This window comes from Triturus cristatus, chromosome 3_1, assembly GCF_964204655.1.
Source record: "Triturus cristatus chromosome 3_1, aTriCri1.1, whole genome shotgun sequence".
In the NCBI taxonomy this organism is placed as follows: domain Eukaryota; kingdom Metazoa; phylum Chordata; class Amphibia; order Caudata; family Salamandridae; genus Triturus; species Triturus cristatus.
The window spans coordinates 908,772,715-908,793,231 of NC_140583.1; the positions used below are offsets into that span (position 1 = coordinate 908,772,715).

Consider the following 20,517-nt stretch of genomic DNA (forward strand, 5'->3'; position numbering starts at 1 on the left):
TGACACCAAAACATCAAAAATCCAATAGGAGGAAACAGAAATATAATATTTTTTAAATGATTTAAGAAAAAAAGCTATTGGGGAAAAAGTAAGGCGCCTAACAGTAGCGATTTCAGGCCGACCGTGAAAGAGCATGGGCCAGACACGCCAGGAAGGGTTTGTCCCATCTTAGTACTTAGTCTCTGCAATGGAAGTCAAAATTACTCAGCGGCGCAAGTTGTACAGGGCATCTAATGAATTTCCTCTTGAAGCCAGATAGCCATCGCACGAGGATCCTTGCAGTCATTGGCTTTGGTAGGTAAACCTTTGAGTGGGAAAAGTTCAAATTTCACGGTAGGTCACCTTGGCAGACTAATACTTTTTGGCCTTCTCCCTGCACAAAACAACAGGAGCTCAAAATAGATTAAAAAGAACAACATGAGATGCTCCCTACCCACTTTTTCAACAGTTCCTGTTGCCAACTCCAAACAATCCTACAAACCCTTTCTCCCTTGTACCGAGCCTGTGTGCCTGCACTGAGTTGTGCCCTGGGAAATTAGTAGCCCCCTCCTTTGTGATCACTCAAAACTGTTTCTGAGGTTAGTTTCCCTCCTACTGAGTTTGGGGACAGCCTGGCTGGCAGACAAAGGTCTGCCTTCCCTTGGTCTCACAGTACATTTAGTAATCAAAGTACAGATTCTTTACACTTTATTGAAGTTCCTGGGTCTGCCCTAACACCTGCGTACACCCTAGCAATTGTATCTACTGTGTGAACACTTTTCACATCTCAATAAGATAAAGCACTGATAGGGCAGCTGCTAGCAGGCTAGTGCAAATTCCATGAGCTTCAGGCAAGGAAAGGGTAACTTTCTAAAAGTTAGTTTTCCTATATATTTTTTAACAATATAACTTCACCATTTTTATTAAGTATTAAAAATAGTGGCTGAACTGGTTTTTTTTAGCTTGCTCAAACCTGAGATGGCAGAATTAATATTTTCATCTGTGCTCTAGTTTCCCTCATAGATCAGCCAGAACATTCAACAGTGAAAACAGCTTTAGGAAGCTTGTCACTGCAGGGACATTGTAACATTACATTTCTACATTTTTTAAATATCATGGACCCTACCTTGTAGGCTACACGACTTAAATATGGGTGATGAAGTACTATTTAAAATGACATGTTTTTAGCTTACAAAAAGTGTAATTTTGACAGGTCAGAATGCATGCAGTCAGACTACACTAGTAGGCCTGAAGTCATGTTTTCCCTGTGACACTCCTGATTGCACGATACGTACTTCAGTCGAGAGGTGATTTTAAACTTGCATGCCATGGGTGTAGTTTCTACATCATATCCTATACTCTTAGCAATAAATACACTAATCAAATATTAGCATATTTTTACTTGTTTTAGGGATCAGAGATTAAGCATTGGATAGCAGTACCCTAGTGGGCAGAGTCCAAGAACAGCAATAGATTTGAGAAAAAATTAGGGTTACCGTGCAAAACATGGCATTATCTCACCGTGTTAATCAGATGCTCTTCTGTCCAAGATCATACATGTTAAGTTCCACTAATAAGAGGCATATTTTCAAAAATTCGATGAGCAACAAAATAATATCACATTTTCACAGCATTACCAATTTGTATGGAATCTGTCAACTGTACCTTGTATTTAATTATGAATGTTTTCAAGTGTTTTTGCTTTTATTATTTTTAAATAGGTCGATTTCCATATCTTTCAGTTGAACCAATAGTGAATTTGAATTCAAGAACTGTTTTCCAACTTTCAGAATTTATCAAGTGTAACCTGTAAATAGCAAAGTAATAAGATCATGCTTCTACAACAATGTAGTTGTTACATTTTTTAATAATAAAGTGTAGTACTGAACATGGTATTGCATTGAGTATGAAAATGAGTGGTACCTCAATTCCCTATGATGTCAATACTAGAGAGGAGTAGAACATTGGAATGTTGCGTGCTGCATTGAAGATAATGGAGTGGCTCAGAGCTAATAATGGCTGGTACAGGCCTTCTGCTCCAACACTGATATGCTTGTCTTTGTGTTTCTCCCATTGTTTTCCTAAATTCTACTTTCAGTGGGTAGAATGTTCTAATAGACTTTTAGTCCTTCTGCTTCGGGCTATGCTGGTTGCAGCTAATCCTTATAACTAGGGTTCATGCCATTTAGTTACCAGTTTAGTTCTTGACAGAGGGCTAAAAGCATGCACAACATTATGTTTCATTTGTCAGTGACTGGCTTTCCAAACCTGTGACTTGTTGAACTGTAATCATTTACTGACAATTTAGTCTAGTATTCATTGTATGTGTCGTGTCTATCATTCTTACCTAGAGATGATCCATCTGTAATAAACATTTCTGATGAAGTGGCAAAAACCTCTGTGTGGAAGACTCTGCTCATAACCGCAGAAAATTCAAAGAATAAGGAGTCGAGCTTTCCTTCAAAAAGGTTTTGATTTTTATCTTATTAGTAATAGCTGATTAGCACATATTGATTTCTATTGATATCGTTATAATTAATGACAAAATATACATATACGTGATTTGTTTTATAATCACTTCCTTGCTACCACAGCTTCCTCACAAGACTATTTTTAATTTTGAGATCACTTAACAAGTGAAAAGCAAACACACAAATTCTTATATGTCATTTTCAAAACAGAAATTTAAAGTTTAGAAATTCAAGAGGCATGCAGTATTATTTAATTTAATTAGTTATTTAAAACACAGACAGTAGTAGATCTTCGCTGAGACCATCAAATATCAAATTAGAGCATTAAACCATATCTTTTCGATAAGGCATAGAATTAATACAGAGTATTGGGTTACGTTTAGCTGAGTGCTTGTCTATGACACAATTTATGCTGTTACGTATCTAGGCACTTGACAGCATAGCGCTAGAAAAAACAAAACAATTCATTTATTGTCAGTGCTATTGCAGTGGATATAGTTATCCATAATACCTTTGTTGTTAGAATATATTCTAAAGGCCCCCCTTCCTACTTGCACGTATGGATTTTCACTTATTGTTTTACTCTTATCAGCCAAGAATGTCATGGACACCAGCAGCCAAAATCCTTAGCAAAATGTATTAGTAGGTTGCGTATAATTTAGAGCATGGGTGAAACTAAGTCCAGAATTATTGGGATTGGATTCATGCCAGATTTTTAAGATAATTAGTGACTATGTAAATTGGGTCCATTTATATTCATTGTATGTAAATTAATTATATCTGTATATCCGGCCCTCCTCAACCTGCTGTGGAGACACCTGCATTGAAGAGAGCAGGATGCCTTTGGTTGACTCAGAATGTCAAATGTGTCCATTAGGAAAACACATTCCTACTAAAAGTAGCCAGTCGTTTTAAAACCACTTTTAACTGTGCTGTACAAATAACCTAGTTGTAAAAAGTATGCATGTATAGCTACTTGGTTATTAAAAATGAAACAATGATTAGGTATCCTGAAATTATTACATTTATACATAGTTTTAAAAAATAGGATATCAAACCAGAAAAAGACTGAAAAATACAGCATATCTCATCCCTTTTTTCCTAAGTTTTTATACTCGTAAAAGTGAAAGCTTTCAATATCATGCGAACCAGGTTAGAAATAGATGTTTGGAACATTTTCTTGAGTTGTAATGCAACAGTGCAAATCATATACAGAAATAAATATAATTTAAAGAATGCTTTGGATAAAATTCTCTATAAAACTATGTAAATATTCTAATAAGTAATGTCAGTTATTTTGACCTACAAAACCTCTTTATCAGTTGAGCAAAGTCTGAATTGGCTGAAGAAGTATCTGCTCTTTTAAGAGGCCGTGCATGTCTGATCTTGAATTTAAAAAAAATATTTTCTACCAGTGTAGTGTATTCCTATCTGAAAAATGATTCCTCACTGACACTAAGGATCAAGGAAACCACTTTTTAATACCTCACAGATTGCAGATGCCAATTACATAGCACAAGGAAACAATTCTCCTAATAATTATGAGCATGAGTGCTCTTCAGTGTGATTTTACCCTACTGCCCAAATGTAACCCCTTGCCTCCTGTTTTCAGTTAAATGCCTTTTGTTAAAATAAGTACAAATGAATAAATACCCTGGCATAAACCATATATGCAGATGTGTAGTGTATAATATTATGTCACCATTGATGAGGACAAGGAATTACCCATGAAGACTATTGTGATGTAGTATCTTGGAATATCTTGTTATTTGCAGCAGGAGTGAATCCTGATTACATTTAATAAAAAATGTTTTTGATGTAGTCACTGCCAAAGTATAGTCTGCAATGTAATGACTGACAAAGAACTGCCTGCAATATAAATGTACTGCACCATGAGGGCATCAAAGGGAAGATGGCAAGAAATAAATGATCAGTGCAGCTGAATAGAATCACTGAGCTCTCATGACATTTCCGCTGTGCCACAGAAATGTGTTCTAAATCCTTTTAATTGACTCTAAGAAAGTGTAACTCTCCCACAAATAAAATCAGATATATTCAGCTGGTTAAATCGGAACAATCCCATCTATAGTGCTCATACTCTTGGCCTTATGGTTTATTGTACGTCCATCAGCCTGTGCTGCAAAGTGAACTGCATTACTTGTTTGTGGCTGTTTACAGCTGTAGGTGAGTGGCTTCTAGTTGGTGACTGCGTTGGAATTTGAGGTCCCTTGTTTTACACCGGATATAGAATGGCTGCAGGTATATTATTGTTTCCACAGCATACCTTCTAATATGTCTTTACACTGCAGGGTGTGAGGGACTAGTATTTTAAGAACAAAATGAAGGCGATGTGATATTGAAGTTTGGATTGGGTCTAGATGTGACATCCTATCTCTGAAATGAAACAGGAATAGGATAGGTCTGGTTTACTGTATGAGTGGCCAACCCATTCCTTTGCCATAGCTCTTGTTCATGTCCATTGTGGTAATTGATTCATTGATCACAATGCTTTTATGTGGATGTTTTAAAGGGTGGCACCAAGCTTCTTTACTGGCATATGATTTTTGATAGCCAAGTATATTCAGGGGCAAGCCATAGGATAGGCTTCATGGTATTGTGGATGTGCAAGTATCATATGGTCTGTGGTTGGGAGTGGGTTGGTAGATGATTCTCTTGTTCTCCTGGTCGAGCTCAAACTTTTGCTTGAGCATCTCATGTTTTTTTTTTGTCTTTTCGAGTCTATGTTGTTGTGTGCCTTGAATCACTACGAGATGTTACTTCAATATTTTTGTTTGTATATAGTTGATTACTTGCTGAATGTGTGCTATTTTCCGTTTTGTGAACAGACACATCTTCTTAGAAAAATGGAACATTCATTTTCGTATTTCTATGTTAAGTTGTTGAGTGTGGCACAATGTGAGTTTTGAGAACAGACTAATCCAGGCTTAGAATTCACTGCCATATTTTAAATGTGACGTCCAGCTACCATCCTGGAAGATTGATTTGGTTCAGAGCACAGTTTATGTTACAGTAGCTGACATATGGCACATGATTCTACTATCATGTTTTCTGCACAGTGTAAGTTTGTACCTGTGTCCTTTGTATTTTGTCATTTGAAATTTGTTATTTTTTTTTGGTAACATGTATCATGCTAGTGTGGCAATGCCCAACATTGTGTGGATAGATGTTTAATTACTAACTTATTCGGCAGCAGTGTTTTTGAATGTGTAGTCATGTCTGTAAGTACTGAGAATGTATTTATGTGATTTTCACATGTATATTTCAATTACATTTACCTCCTGCTCTTTGCTTGGTTGGTGCAAAGCAGCTTTTACTTAGGAAACTGTTTGATAGAGGTAATCTTTGTCATTATTGGACTTTTTCAGACACAAATTTTCAGCCTGCGTGATCAGGCCTTTTGACTTTCATTTTAGCCAATAAGATCTTGCTGCGGCTAAAGTAAACCATTTTTCTCAACTATTAAACAAGCCTAATGCTGACATACTGAGAGTTGTGTAATTGCATGGTCTTCTACAAACTTCCATCCATGTTATAGGTAAAGGAGAGACCCCCATTAGCAAGACCGAAACTTGTGTAGGTTTGCTTGTGTTCCCATCTAGAGGGGTACTGACGCTGCAGTTCAGGCTAGAATGTGCCTGTTGTATGAGGGCTATGTGAGTCACATATGGCTGGTTCCTACTTTGAGTGGCAAGTTGGTCCAAAAAAGGATGGGAATGAAGCCCCAACAAATTGGCTATTGCTGAGACTTTTTCAAAGTTTCTGAGGCACATTGTTACAGGACTATTTGGAGGACAGTGGCATGCTCAATGGGCATCAATCTCGAATATCATGAGGTAATGGCACTCTCCCACTGCTGCTGGGCGTCAAGGGGTAAATAACTCTTTTCATGTGTGAGGACAAGCTTCAGCTCTAATCCTTTAACACCGGTTCCCACCCTAAGAATCTGCTGTCGTTTGCACAAGCAATGTTCACTTTACATTTTCCTCTGCCATGTATAAATATGCATTGATTGACAAAAATAACTGTCATAGATTGTGACACAGGAATCATGCAGTTTTGTGGACACTGCAATTTCTGAAAAGTTAGGGATCCCTTGGATTGGCCATGTAGTTTACCAACTACTGTACAATTTGCAGATTTTAACAACAATTGTTGTTTTTAAATCAGATAGACCAAAACGTACTAAAACAGCAGCACAAGGGGTACCACTCACTGGCAAACATTGACAAAAGTTAGTTGGCATATCATCTTTCAGTTGCTTATTGATGTTTTTATGTATTTAGGTTTTTAGGTATTAAACTTATTCTGTTCCATATAGTAGACATACGAGTTAAAACGAAAAAATGAAATTATAATTCTGCCACAGAATGTGCCACATAATTTGCCTTATCTTCAGATAGAGTTTATTAAACCCTGCTGCATAATTGGGTTTTCCATTTCTGCATAATTCCAGTGGCCCTCTTTATTACATCAAATGTTGCTCAGCCTGAAAGTAGGAATTAAATCCATATTTAATTCTGGATGCAAGAAACAAGATAAAATGCTAGTAACAAAATATCAAAGTTAGCCCATTGTCACCCAAAAAATAAATATGATCCATGGGCCCACCACCTTTCTCTTTGAAGACTACCTGATATTTTGGAAAATGGGACATTCTTAACTCACAGCTTATATTACCACTTGTCCATTCTGTTAATTCTAGGCAACGTTAGTCAGAGCAATATATTCTTCTAACTGAAGAGGTTTCTAATGTCCTTGTAAACCCTTAACTGTTGTTTTTGTTCCCTTTGGTTCATTTTTGCTTAACCTGTATGCAATGCTGTTTGGTTAATCTGGGAGTTTTTACCCCATACAAACTGCTGAAGTGACTGGAGATTGTTTACAAAAAAATGAAACTTAGGGAAATGAACAGTGTTTAGGTATTTCTGTAATTGTAGATTGACATTCTTCCAAATATCCGTACAGTTGATTTTAATAACATTTTACTTAATTGTCTCATATTACATTTCCACCATTAGCTCCCCTTCCTAATCAATGTAGAAGCTGGTTCCCAAAGGTAAGATCACCCTTTCCCTGTAAGTCCTCATTGATTGCACCTTGTTTTCAAGTATTTCCACTTCGGGATGACAAAGTCCATGACAGACCACAGATAAAGATTGATCCTATGTCTGCCTTCAAAATGAAGGAAACAGCTGTTACCAAATTTTTGTTCCTGCTTCTTGAATAATGTGTTGTTATACAACTTGGCGAACTAATTGCCTTTCTGAATATGGAAATACCATCAAGTTTATAACGTAGTGGTTGTACTGTTCTTGCGCATTACAGGTCCAGGCAAATTATATGCACAAGGGTGGTCTGCACTGGTGTGGTAAACCAGAGAGTTTATCAATGTTATTAAGAAATTATACCAATCATCTAATCTGAGATTCAGGCGGTGGAGCATGTTCAATGAAGGTGGACATTGCTATTATGTATTAGTAAGTCAGATGAGAAGTAGTAATTAATTCCAAATGTTATGATCATTTATAGAATAGATTGTAAACAAAATTATGAAATTACTACAAACACTGTACATTCACACTAATTGAAGTTCAACATAAATGATCTAAATTAATGACTTCTCCTCCGGTTTACCTCAGTCTCATTATTTAATGTTCACATCATACAGTCACTGAATCTCAGGCATAGCATGAATATTTATTTCATATACAGAAAATTTGTATTTGATACCCTGTATGTATAGGCTACAAGTGATGCTCATGCAACCGTCGCTAACATAAAATTATTACTAAATTAGGATTAAAATAGCATGCATACAATGTGGTCTTAAAATGTCCTCCCAAATTGGAATGCTGCTTTCTGTCTGTGCTGTATTGCTTTCTTTTAACAGCAGGCAAAAAAAAAGTCATTGCAACTGCGACATGCAAGTATGCCCGTTTTTTGGCTGTGCTCTTGGCCAAGAGCTGGTGGAGGTCAAACTCCAGTAAAGTTTGTTATATTTGATTGTTTTCCAAATATGATTGCATGCTCGTAATCATTGTCCTAGACTGATACTGCATTCCTGTCAGGAGTCTCTGACAGGCATCTGGGACAATGCCTAGACAAAATAGGGGTACATATCAAATGATTGTCCACATACTTGCTGTGTACTTTATATTTGCATGTGCGTGGACTGATTTGCCACATACAAATTATATCACCCTATACAGACTTAATGTGTTGAGATCCAACATCAAAGTGGATCTATTTAGCGTCTCACTAATTTAAGGGGAATTAACTTTAGTTTGAAAGTTGGGCTGTTGTTTCTTTGCCACCACATTATGTATCACAGTCAGAAAGCAAGTGTTTTCTAAAAAATGGGACTGTACACAGAGGATAAGAATGGGTAAAGACTCATGCATGCATTTTGCTTGTACAAACACAGTTTCCTTGTTGAAGTGCAGAGATCATTTGTAGAAGAACATATGTCACTGAATCACTAAGCTCAAGTTTTGGTGCTTAAGTAGTCCAAGCCTAGCTGCTGTTTTTCTCATGAAAGTAACTAACTCATCCCCAAACTTTTTCAATTATATAGTTTATCTTTCCCCTTCTGGTCCTTTTGTGCTAGTTCAAAATTGATGCATATTTGGTTCCTACTGTTTCAAGGCTTATATCTAGGATAAGGCAAGACAAGAGTGCCAGACTGACCTTACATTCATCAAAAGTCCCTGTACAAAAGGCAGTAGGTAATGGTGAGGCGAGGTCAAATGGCAGGTTGCCTGCACCTGAAACCATATTAGCAACATTATAGGGGTGAAAGCCTTTAAACACATCTACCAAATTAAATGTGAACCACAGTTAATAAGGAACTTTATTTGCAGCTTGCCTTATTCAAGGACGAGATGCTTCTCTGTGGCATTCTTTGGGGGCTACTTAAGTGTAGGCGTATATTTAGCACATATAGAGAGCACATGCGCTGAAAACTTTGTGTAAACAGATTGATTTAGCATAGTTCCATGTCACTGAACAGACATCATATGTCCTGGCTCTTTGAAAAATGACTGCTATGGCTAGTCTGAAGAGAGTGATGAAATATTCAACCTGACCTCTTGTTAGTAACATTCAGAATGTCAGTAGGTCACAAATGCACATATCAAGTCTTTATTTTTGATTTAAAAGCTATGTCATGGCCAAAATACTTGCAGAACCTCTTGCTCATATCAGCCATCTGTGTGCATGAAAGATCTAACTTGTTGGTCAAAGGCAAGGAAAATATCATAATGCAGTTTTTCACCCAGAATTGTAGCTATCACTAATACTGAATGCTGCATGAAGGCGCATTGTAGCACTGTCACACCTTCAACATTACCGATGTTACACTGCAATGTTTCACGTTATTTTATTATTCCTTTTTAGCATTGAAAACGAAAGAGAGAAGCAAGCACCCCCAGGAAAAAAAATTGACAGAGAGACTTGTCTGTAAATTATTTGAGATATGTTTGAATGGCAACATGAAGAGTTTATGAATTAACAGTGTTTTGATACAGTCTTTTTAGACAATATCAACAGTGCAATATTTACATTATTCCACCATGTAGAAAGAATATTCTTCAGAAAATATCTACTGTATTTAATCTATTTACGGAAAGTTTTGGTTCCATTGATAAATGTTGCAATGAGTTTGCAAGACCTAATTCATTATTCATTCATGTGAGTATATAAAGAGAAGTCTGTTTTCTAGAACTATAGCTTGCATATTTGTATTTGCTTTATCTGTGTGCTCTTGGCAATAGATTCACTCTGCGTTCATAGTTTCAAATTCTATTTTTAGCATAGCAATGTGGAACCATTTCCAGGCACACAAAAAAACCTTTGAAAAATGTAAAATAAACACAGTCTTAATTGATTTAATCAATATTATTTTTTTAAAATTTGTATGAAACTGGAACTTATAAAGCCTCGCACACAAAGTATGCACACAACCGCCACACACAATCACCAGCGTTAACTAAATAATGTTACAAGAGCTGATAGAAATGTGAGCTGCGGTTGAAAGATAGTGAATGCTCTCAGTTCTATACATGGAGCAGATACTCATCAACAGCTTCACTGCATCAAGGAATATGTATTTTTCTTTCTGATATATGCACTGATTATAAAGATGCAGCTAGTGTACCTTTAAGGATGATGACTTCATATTTATTATCTTTGTAAAAAAAACTGCTACATAAGGTAAAAATGTAAGATAATAGTATTCATGATCGGTATACTTACTCGAATATGTAAGATTTGTAATTGTACCTCTTAGTGTTGCTGTCAATGATAGTTGCCTATGAAATACATGTGTACAAAAATTACATTTTAGATAATGAAATACTGGCCAAATGTAGTATGTCTATAGCAGTCTCTTTGGACCAAATTTTTACTTTCTGGTTAGGAAATGAACTATAGCTATCTTCTGCATTCAATTTAGTTTGTTTACACCAATAATTTGTAACTACTATTAAGATTTCTAATAGCCTTAGGGCATTTTCAGTTATTTCTACAACTTGACAGTGTGTAAACTACTGATGTTAGTAGTGGTAAGCTTCAAGTATGAACACAAATTATCTTTGCCAAAAAAGTGCTAACAGAAAAATGTTTTTTCGATAATTTGGAAGATTCGGGGTGTATACTTACCATTTCAATCTAATCACACTCATAAATATAAAGGTTGCGTGTGGATCGATGTGAGAATGCTGTTAAAATTGTTCCTCCCTTCGATATCCATGAAAATACTTTATCAGTCCTCTAGCAAAAACGAAATCAAGACTTTTTCTTTGACGAACAGTGGCTCACTTACTATATTGCTGTCAGCCTCATACTGCTGGATATTGACTCCTCATTTTGCACACAGAGAGGGCAGCAGACGCCTTTGCCTTTCAACCTACCAAAACTGACAGAAACATGTGCCAGTTCTATTCTGGAAAGAAACGTGAGTTGAACATTTGCACCTACTTGGCCCATGCTTTGCTCACTCATTCCTTATGACTCTGCTGACACTTTTATCAGTGTAGCATTTTGTTTACACTGTGGCACTTACCACTGGAAGCATAGCCACTTAAAACCCATCAGGTGGTGTTTGCTTTCCATCTCACAATTAAAGAGGTAAGCTTCTTGTAAGACCCTTTGTACTAAACTGATTTGGGTCCTTTCCATCAGCATGACAGCCTGCTGCTCTTTTTTACATCATGTAAACACTTTACCCAGGATCTACAATTTCATAGTAGGAGAATATTGTAATATGCACCAAAAGTTTGAAGTTCCAGATTTATTGTGAACTCTTTACAGAGGCAAATTAGACAAGAGACAGATTACAGGATTTTATCCCGTCCGGCAACATACAGCAGTCATGATAATATCATAAAGCCTTTATTAACATTTATGATACAATGAAACATTGGAACCCATGAGTAATCAGCTATACCACTATGTTACCAGGCAACCAATGTCAGCAGTAAGCCTCCTGAGTTTAGCATGCACTACCACGCATATCAGTATATTTTGTTTAATCATTTTATCCTGAAACATAAGCTTTTCACGTTCATCAGTACAGACAGCATTCCATCAAATATATGCTCTTCATTTTGCATAAATGTGCCCTATTTCCCTAAACAAAAGGTTGCCAATTACACAATTTTAATGCCATGTTTATCCTGAAATACCAGCCTTTAAATTTTAGTAAATGCATGTTTAGGATTGATAACTGCTTGCTATTTTCATCAAGTGTGCCGATGCCAGGTATGGACAGAATACGTCTTTCATACTCATTGGTCATCAGGAATGGCAGGGATTCCTACTACTCTTATGCCAGGGTATGTCAGGAATATGTCAGCAATGTCCACAGTGTGTTAGAGACTTGCACCATTGTACCCAAACTAACATTATACCATGGACTGCAACACTTTCGTCAAGAATTCCCACAATTAGAGGGTATCAGGAACAAATAATATCGGGGTCACCATTAAACCAGGGATAGGCAGAATTATGGCAACACTCTCAATAATGTGCCAGGGATGAGTCCTATTAAACAAGAGCCAATCTTATGCTAAAGACTGCCACAATTACATCAACAATTTGTCAAGGGTGGGCACCTTATATCATGTCCTCACAATTTCTAAATAAACTTACCTCCCAGGCACATCTTTGCTCTTCCATCCACAGCCTTGTGGTATATACCTCATCTCACCTTTCAAGAAATAATATTAAATATTCCAGTTTTCTAGGTCTGTACAATAAAAATTGGTCATTTAAGCAAATCACAACTTCAGCCTACAATCAACCTATCAAGCACAGATATTTAATAGCATGTTATCCACACATTCTTCTAAGGATTCCACATTATAATAGACTCTATACACTACTGTAGTTTCACTGGGGGATTTTAGGTCATACAGTAACTCACAGTGATATTCCAAATGACATGTAGGGTAATGACACTGTTGTATGTGTCTGGCTAGCATAACCAACACCGCTATCAACTGTGACTTTTTCCACATTAGCTCTTGGAAACTTTTGCCATCATCACTCCTCTCTCAATCTTTCCAGTTATAACAACTATAATTCCAGCTTTGTTGGTGTTTCTGTGGCTCCCAGGCTATCTGGGCATGCCTGCAGGCAGGGGTATAACTCTGTCAGTTTCTCAGCTGCAAAAATAACCCATGCTTTACACACTTTTTATGTCTTCTTCTGCATGTGGTCAAGTACACAGATTTTAAATCTGCTTATTATAGCAGCTACAGCCATACTTTGCCAAATTACACAAATGAACATTAATACATCTGTACAAAATGTAATGAATCACATGGTTAATGGCCCACATTATTATAGATGTGCTGACACATCTAGCACACACCTTTTAATTAGAAATATCAGACTCTCTGAATTCCACATCCAGCAGAGATCTGTACTCTTAGTGAAAGAACTGAAGGAATGTAGACTGAGCATCTGCCTCTGTACAATTGCTGTCAGTTTAAGCAGTGCTTCTTGTAAAAATATTTAGTGAACAATGCTACCAGGAATTATGCCATCTCTACTTCAGATCATACCAAGTGCCAAATCCAAAGCTAAAATATAGAAAAGTAGACTAAAGTGTGCCATGCTGTTCAACCTATATTTTGTACTAACTTGTCTTCTGATTGTGCTTTAATAAGCTCTGCCTCTTCATCATATTAAAGGTGTATTTGTATCTTTGATCAGTAGTTAAACTCTTAAGTCAGGCAATGCTAAGTGACTATCCGAAAGGTATATTTATGTCAATCATTTACTCCTGGAAGGCAGGCCAAAGTCACATAGTAAAACAACTATTACAACTAAATAAGGAAGATCACGTGTTATTTCCAAGCAAAGAAAGAGTAACCACTGCACAATAAAAGGCGCACCAGGATATTTTGTGTCTTTATTATCCATCTGGATTTTGGGAGAATGGTTAAATTTACACTATTGAAACCTAATCTTCCTCACTTTGTGTGTAGTATGTGCCTCTTGTATCATGTAATATAACTTTAATACTACAAGTCAACAAATTATTCAGTGTGCAAATGAAATGACATTCATATCATCTAGTGACATCACAAATGTTGATAAGTGGAAGAAACAGCAGGCATTCCTTTCCAACACAGATCTAATTTATGACGTATTCTGTCACTTATTCTAAGACCCAATTCTGCATCTAGTGAATTCAGAACACCCTGCTACTTTTCTAGGAAGTGACTGTCAATATTTTGGTTGGTAATTAATGAATGACAAGCATAGAGAGTTTAAAAATATATCAAATATGAAACCACCAGCTATTACTAAGACAACTTACAATGGATAATTTTTCAAAATGTTATCAAATTAGTACAAATTAGGTTGTTCTTTGAAGTTCATTTCAAACGCAGTATTACGAGTTTTAAAAGTCCTGCTGGAGAAACAAAATAGTTTTTGTGTACTTTATATATTGTAACATTCCATTTGTTTACTAGACTAGAATAAAACAACATATATGGGATCCTGAGATATTTTTATAGGTTTGCAATATTATGTTCCGAATAATCACAAGATCTTAGAGCTCCAAGAAGTATGTGTTGAAGTATTAATTAAACTCATGTTCTTCAGTATTTTAAAGTATTTATTTTTCACTGTCAATCTGTTCACAAAAATAAAAATGCTATTCTTCTGGTAATCCCGACTGTTTGAAATTAGGTAAAATGTGAAGCAATTTCAGTGTTATCTCTCACTGACTTCTAATTTCAGACTCCAGACAAAACCACTTTTTCTTGTATGTAATTTATTACAAATGTTTAAGTAACCTGTAAATGTTAATAGAATATTGTCTTTTTTCACAGAAATGTTGTGTGCAAATAAATATTTATCCTAGCAGATGTGGTCATTTATTTGTTTGATTTATGCCTTTATACAGTGAGAGGAATATGTGTACAGCTAGTACACCAAAATTGTGTTAAGGCTTCAAAATGTATCAAGGATTAGCAATCATTCAATAGTTTTGATGAAAATCATTCCATATGTTGAGTATCATTGAAAATCATTCCTTTTGTTGAGTTGAATATGTTGAGTCTTTTTGTTTCTTTTGGGAGCAGGGCCCCTCCGTGTTATTTCTTCCTACTCTTCATTAATATTTCTAACGAGTATTTATTTGATAAGTACATCTCATTATCTTTAAAGAAAGGTACAGGGATGGACTGAGCTGAGAGAGTGAGTAGGTGAACGTGGCAGTCATACTGTGCTGTAATACAGAAATGTTAGAATGACTCATGTACAACTCTCAATTATTCCAGTTTGTAATTCAGTTAAAATTCAGCATTGGGTGCATCGCCCTTAGACTGCAGTGTTAAATTCAATGCAGTTATAATTAAGCATTGGTTGCATTTCTATTAAAGTGATGTACAGTTGGAATGCCTTGTAGTTAGGCTGCAGTACTATACAACCAAGGCTTGTGTCCTGTCACTACCTGGCCTGGACCACTCAATTCGCGAAAACAAACAAGTAGCCAGATAGGAAATTGCAAGGAAATCTTGAATAAACCTAGACCATCAATTCTAGGTATACATGATTTAATTCACATTCAATTCAATAATTCATCACATTTTTTTAAAGCAAATAATTCATCATGACAAAGAGAAACACATATCATCAAGACAAAAAGAAGTAAACCGAAAAGTTGTATGTAACCTCAATACATTCAGAATTGCATAAAATATAAAAACAAATCACAAGACCTGAACAGTGACGGCAAAATGACATAAATATACAAAAATATATACAATCAAAACACCATTTATATTCTCATTAATCTCCTATACATTGAAGAGAACCAGTCCATGTGTGGAAAACAGAAGAATAAACCACAGGCGAACATCTATAGATTAACAAAATCTTGCCTGTGTAATAGGCTGAAGCTGAATAAACAGTCTCAAAGGTCATATCACAACTAGGGGTTGAAGTCTTTTACTATTTCCCTTGCGTTGCCCAAACGTCACTAGTAGCCTTCAGCCATCATGCCAACGCGTTTCAAACCCTACACAATTCTCGGGTTATACTCAGGGCGTGGACTGGAGATGTCTGTTTGAAAAAAATATAATAAATGAGAAAGGTGTTGTCATTGTCATTGAACAATACTCCCTACAAGGGATGCAAGTTTACAGCTGTATTAAAGCAGAATGAAATACCTGCTGATATAGGTGAATCCCAGACTTTATATTACGGTGAATAAACCAGCCAAAAACGATGTCAAACAAGCTGCAAAAACGAATACAGCTTGTGAGTGTTAATAAAGATTTTCAATAAAGATTTCAATCAACAGTACTTGTGACTAACGAAGCCAGGACTAACATATACCTTGAAAAGTGGTATATTTGTACCCAATGTGGAGCTTCACGGAGTCCTCGTAATAGAATAATGGAAGACTTCAGGGCGGGCAGAATCCTATTAAAAAAGACTTGTGTCACCTTAGCGGTATCAAACGAAATGTGAAAACACTTCAGCGATATATATAGGCTCTATCGCGCAACCTGTGCGTTTAACCGTTCATCAATAACCCAACGTGCAACTACGCACAAAGTGAAACAGAGAGTACGCACTTGAAAAATAAATTAACGGCCCGCATTAAGTGCGTACTGTTCGGGTGCACTTCCCGACTTTAGATTGAGATGGGACTTGCCTGGCATTTACTCTGAAGAATTCAATAGTTAGTTCTCAAAACTGCTCCATATGTCTGCGTTCCTTCCATCGAATGGCTGGACGGTCAAACGGGGTTCACATGACAGTAATACATAAAGATTACAAACTGTGGACTGGATTATTAGCTCAAGTGCATGCTGGGAACCGTAGTCCCCTTTACAGATTACCAATTTCAGAGAGATCATTAAGATCACGAATGGCGGAATCAAACTTCATGATTAGGAACGCTTCCTTTTGGGACAGCTGAAGGGATGGATCCCCACCCCTATTGGATGATTTTATTAATGCTAACATTGTCCATTTAAAATTATTTTGAGTGTGATTCAATGCAACAAAGTGATTCACCAGGGGAGCAGAAGAGATTCTATTCTTCACTCTCGATCGATGTTGGATTATCCGGTGCCGCACTTCTTGACTGGTTTTACCAATGTATACCTTGTTACAAGGACAGATAATTCCATATACAACATTTTTGGATATGCAATTGGTAAAGTCATTGTGGCGCCAATATATTTCGCCATCGCTGAAAAGTGTTCCTTCAATGGTTGTGCTACATACTGAACATGTCCCACATTTATGATGATCTTGAACAGGCTGGAGAGAAAAAAGGGTACTTTGTTGCTTTTTTCTTGTATTGCAACCAGAAGCGGTGCTGGTAATCTGTTGGCCAATATTCCGGTTCTTTTTTAAGGGGGGGCCTATATCCAGAATTGCGCCCTCCACCAAATGCCAACTGTTGCGAATGATCTTTTTGACCGGCTGGGTAGGTGGGCCAAACGTAGAGACGCACACCATGCGTTGTGTGGGTGATTTAGATTTTTTAGTCAACAAATGTTCCCTGGGCGTCCAACGGGCTCTTTTCAATGAATGTCTGAGCAGTTTGCGAGGATAGCCTCTCTCCTTTAGTTTATTATATAGGGTTTCCGCTTGTAAATCAAAATCCTATTCTGGAACAGTTTCTCCTCACTCTGAGGAACTGACCGTATGGGAGATTATTTTTGAGACTCCTTGGATGGTAACTGCGGAAATGTAAGGCATTGTTCTTATCTGTGGGCTTGGTATCTAAGGTCGATATAAGGCCATCTGGAGTGACTTTAACCTCAACATCCAAGAAAGACATGTTCCTGGAATCATTATTCAGCCATTCATGGAACTCTTTGAGCAGTGGTACTGATCCATCCCAGATGCACCACACGTCATCGATATACCTAAGTCATTGCTTAATGTGGGTGCCATATGGGTTGTTCTGGTATACAAATCTTTCTTCATATTGGGCCATATACAACACAGCCATTTCCGGCGCAAAGGGACAGCCCATGGCTGTACCTTTCACTTGCATGAAGAATTCATCTTCAAACTTAAAAAAAGTACGTCGGAGTGCCAATGACGTCAGTTTAAGGATCCAATCTGTGGGGACCCAGTGAGGTCTGGGTCTTCCTTCTAAATAGACTTCCATTGCATCCAAACTATCCTGTTGATGAATTTTTAGTATAAAGTGATGAAACATCCATCGTAACTAACACCTGGATATCGGGATGAAACAGAAATCCTTCCACCTTGTTGATGAATTCCATGGTGTCACGAAGATAGGAACGTACTTGTGGTAAAAATGGTTTTAGGAACACGTCCACATACTTGGACAGTGGTTCTAAGATTGAATCACACCCTGACACTATCGGTCGGCCGGTGGTGTAGAAGCATTCTTATGCACTTTAGGTAAAAAATAAAGATGCGGTGTACAGAGATATTTCTTCACTAGATACTCTGCCTCTTTTGGGCCAAGAATTCCTTGTTCTCTGGCTTCTGAAACAATCAAGGTTACTTCTCGACTGATGGTGTTTGAGGGATCCTGTGCAATTTGACGATACCAATGTTGGTTATATACATGGCTTCTGCCTTCAGCTACATATGCTTCTTTGGACCACAGCACCACCGCCCCACCTTTGTCCGCCAGCCTAATAATAGCAGATTGTTGATTCCGTAGAGATTTAATGGCTTCTTTGTGGGAATGCGACAAATTTTGTGTGATAAATGGTTGCTTCTTTTCCAATCAATTGATTGATGATAACACTGTATGTTCAAAGGAAATGATATCCCTTGGGATACTCTGAGGTGGTGGACAAAAATTAGATCGATTACGAAATCCAGATACCTCAAGTTGTGTTTGACTTTCTTTGTCTCGAAAAAAAGCCCTCAATTGAATTTTTCGGAACAGTTCCATGACTTCCATTTTTACCCTGGTGAAGTCCATGCTGACCCCAGGGACATAAGATAGACCCAATTCAAGCACTTCCATTTCTTCTTTTGAGAAGGATCTATTTGTCAGGTTAATGATTGAAGATTTGTTTATGACTTGTAATGTTGCCCCCGGGTTGTCATTTCCCATTGTTGGGGTCTGAATCTGCCGGGCCATTGCTGCTGGCCTCGTTCTAAAAAAGGCTTCCTCTTTTGTTGCCTATTAGATGGACCTTCACCCTTGTAGTTAGGCTGCAGCAGTGGGTGTATTGCTAATGGAGTGCAGCATTAGTCGAGGTATGATCAAAGGGAATTGTTAGAGAGAGTGTATTTCAATTACAGTTTTGCATGCAAACCAAGAAGATACCAATGCTTGGTGTATAACAGCTGTATTCTACGGCTGCAGCATTGGGTGTAGAGCAAATATAAATATGGTTTGAGCCGGCAAGCTTCTAGGAGGCAGCAGTGACAATGCGCAAATTCTAGGGTTCACGGAAGTGGCACATTGATGGTATTCTAGGTTGCCCTTCATAGCAAGGACGGGGGAATCTTCAACAAACCAGGGTCAGCATATGCCTGCTCAGCTCCCATGCACTGTGAGCAGCTGCAAAGGGGATCATTGGAACATTCACACAGGCTGTGGTGCCAAGTAGGAAGAGGTAGACAGAAGGTGTTGGGCACCTTGTGATAGCATATGGGAGCTGGGTATCCAAGCGCAAGGCTTCCTTTGTAAGACATTGTTAGAATTTGGGCTGTAGGTTGACTTGGGTATGAGCCCAAGTCAAAGAGCAACCACAATCCTAGTCAGGGTAAGAAGCAGGTAAACTCTAAACTAACCTGTGCTCACCCTCTGGTACCTTGGCACAGAGCAGTCATGTTTAACTTAGAGGCAATGTGTAAAGTATTTGTGCAACACTTCAAACAGTAAAACAGTGAAAACCCTATGCAAAAAGATTCTACACCAGGAAAGAAGGGTCCAGGACTGGGGTAACACCACTTGGCAGGGCAGACTCACTAATGACAGAGTCCATGTGCAGAAGCATGTAGGTTGGAAGTCTTTTTTGTCCCTGAAACTTCAGATCAGGAAGTCAGACAGCTAGACCTTGGAGTCACTCTGGGTTCAAGTGATGCAGGTTGAGTCCTGCTCAGCCGCGCAGGGGAACAGCAGGAAGCAGGGCAGCACAGCAAGGCAGGAGTCCAGTTAAGCAACAGTTCAGCAGAGTGGCAGTCCTTTAGCAGCACCGCAGTCCTTCTTCCTGGCACAGTCTTCACAGGTCGAAAAGTGTACTGAAGTGGTGGTATCGGAGGTCCAGTACTTATACCCAGTTGGGCTTTTGGAGAGAGGGATACTTCAAAGACAGGTACTTGAAGTGTACAGAGGTTCTCGCTTCCTGCCCTGGTTCCCGATTTACAATACCGGGGTATGCAGCCCTTAGTTTTGGGACAGAACACAGCCTATTCAGGTGTAAATGAGGCATGGACCAGTTGCTCCTTCCCATTCTGCCAAGATGGCCCATCAAGTCACACCTAAACTCCAATTGTCTGTAGCTGTCTATGGGGAATACACAAAGCCTAGCTGTCACCCTCCCCAGACGTATTTCAGAGACAGGCA

At 37.8% G+C, this 20,517-nt stretch overlaps 1 protein-coding gene across 7 annotated transcripts in view; it reads left to right on the forward strand.

The window, feature by feature from the left end:
• Positions 1 to 14,844, forward strand: part of SLC4A10 (solute carrier family 4 member 10) — a 951,410-nt gene extending 936,566 nt beyond the window's left edge. For 4 of the 7 annotated variants that reach the window (XM_085645437.1, XM_085645436.1, XM_085645438.1 and 1 more), the window contains exons 24-25: positions 2,331 to 2,447; positions 9,867 to 14,844. In XM_085645437.1, coding sequence (XP_085501563.1) covers positions 2,331 to 2,447; positions 9,867 to 9,933 — 184 coding nt within the window. In that variant the 3' untranslated portion in view covers positions 9,934 to 14,844. Of the gene's footprint in view, positions 1 to 2,330; positions 2,448 to 7,489; positions 7,528 to 9,866 lie in introns of all 7 variants that reach the window. The other 3 variants (XM_085645440.1, XM_085645442.1, XM_085645441.1) reach the window with 3 other exon arrangements.
• The last annotated feature ends 5,673 nt before the right edge of the window (positions 14,845 to 20,517 follow it).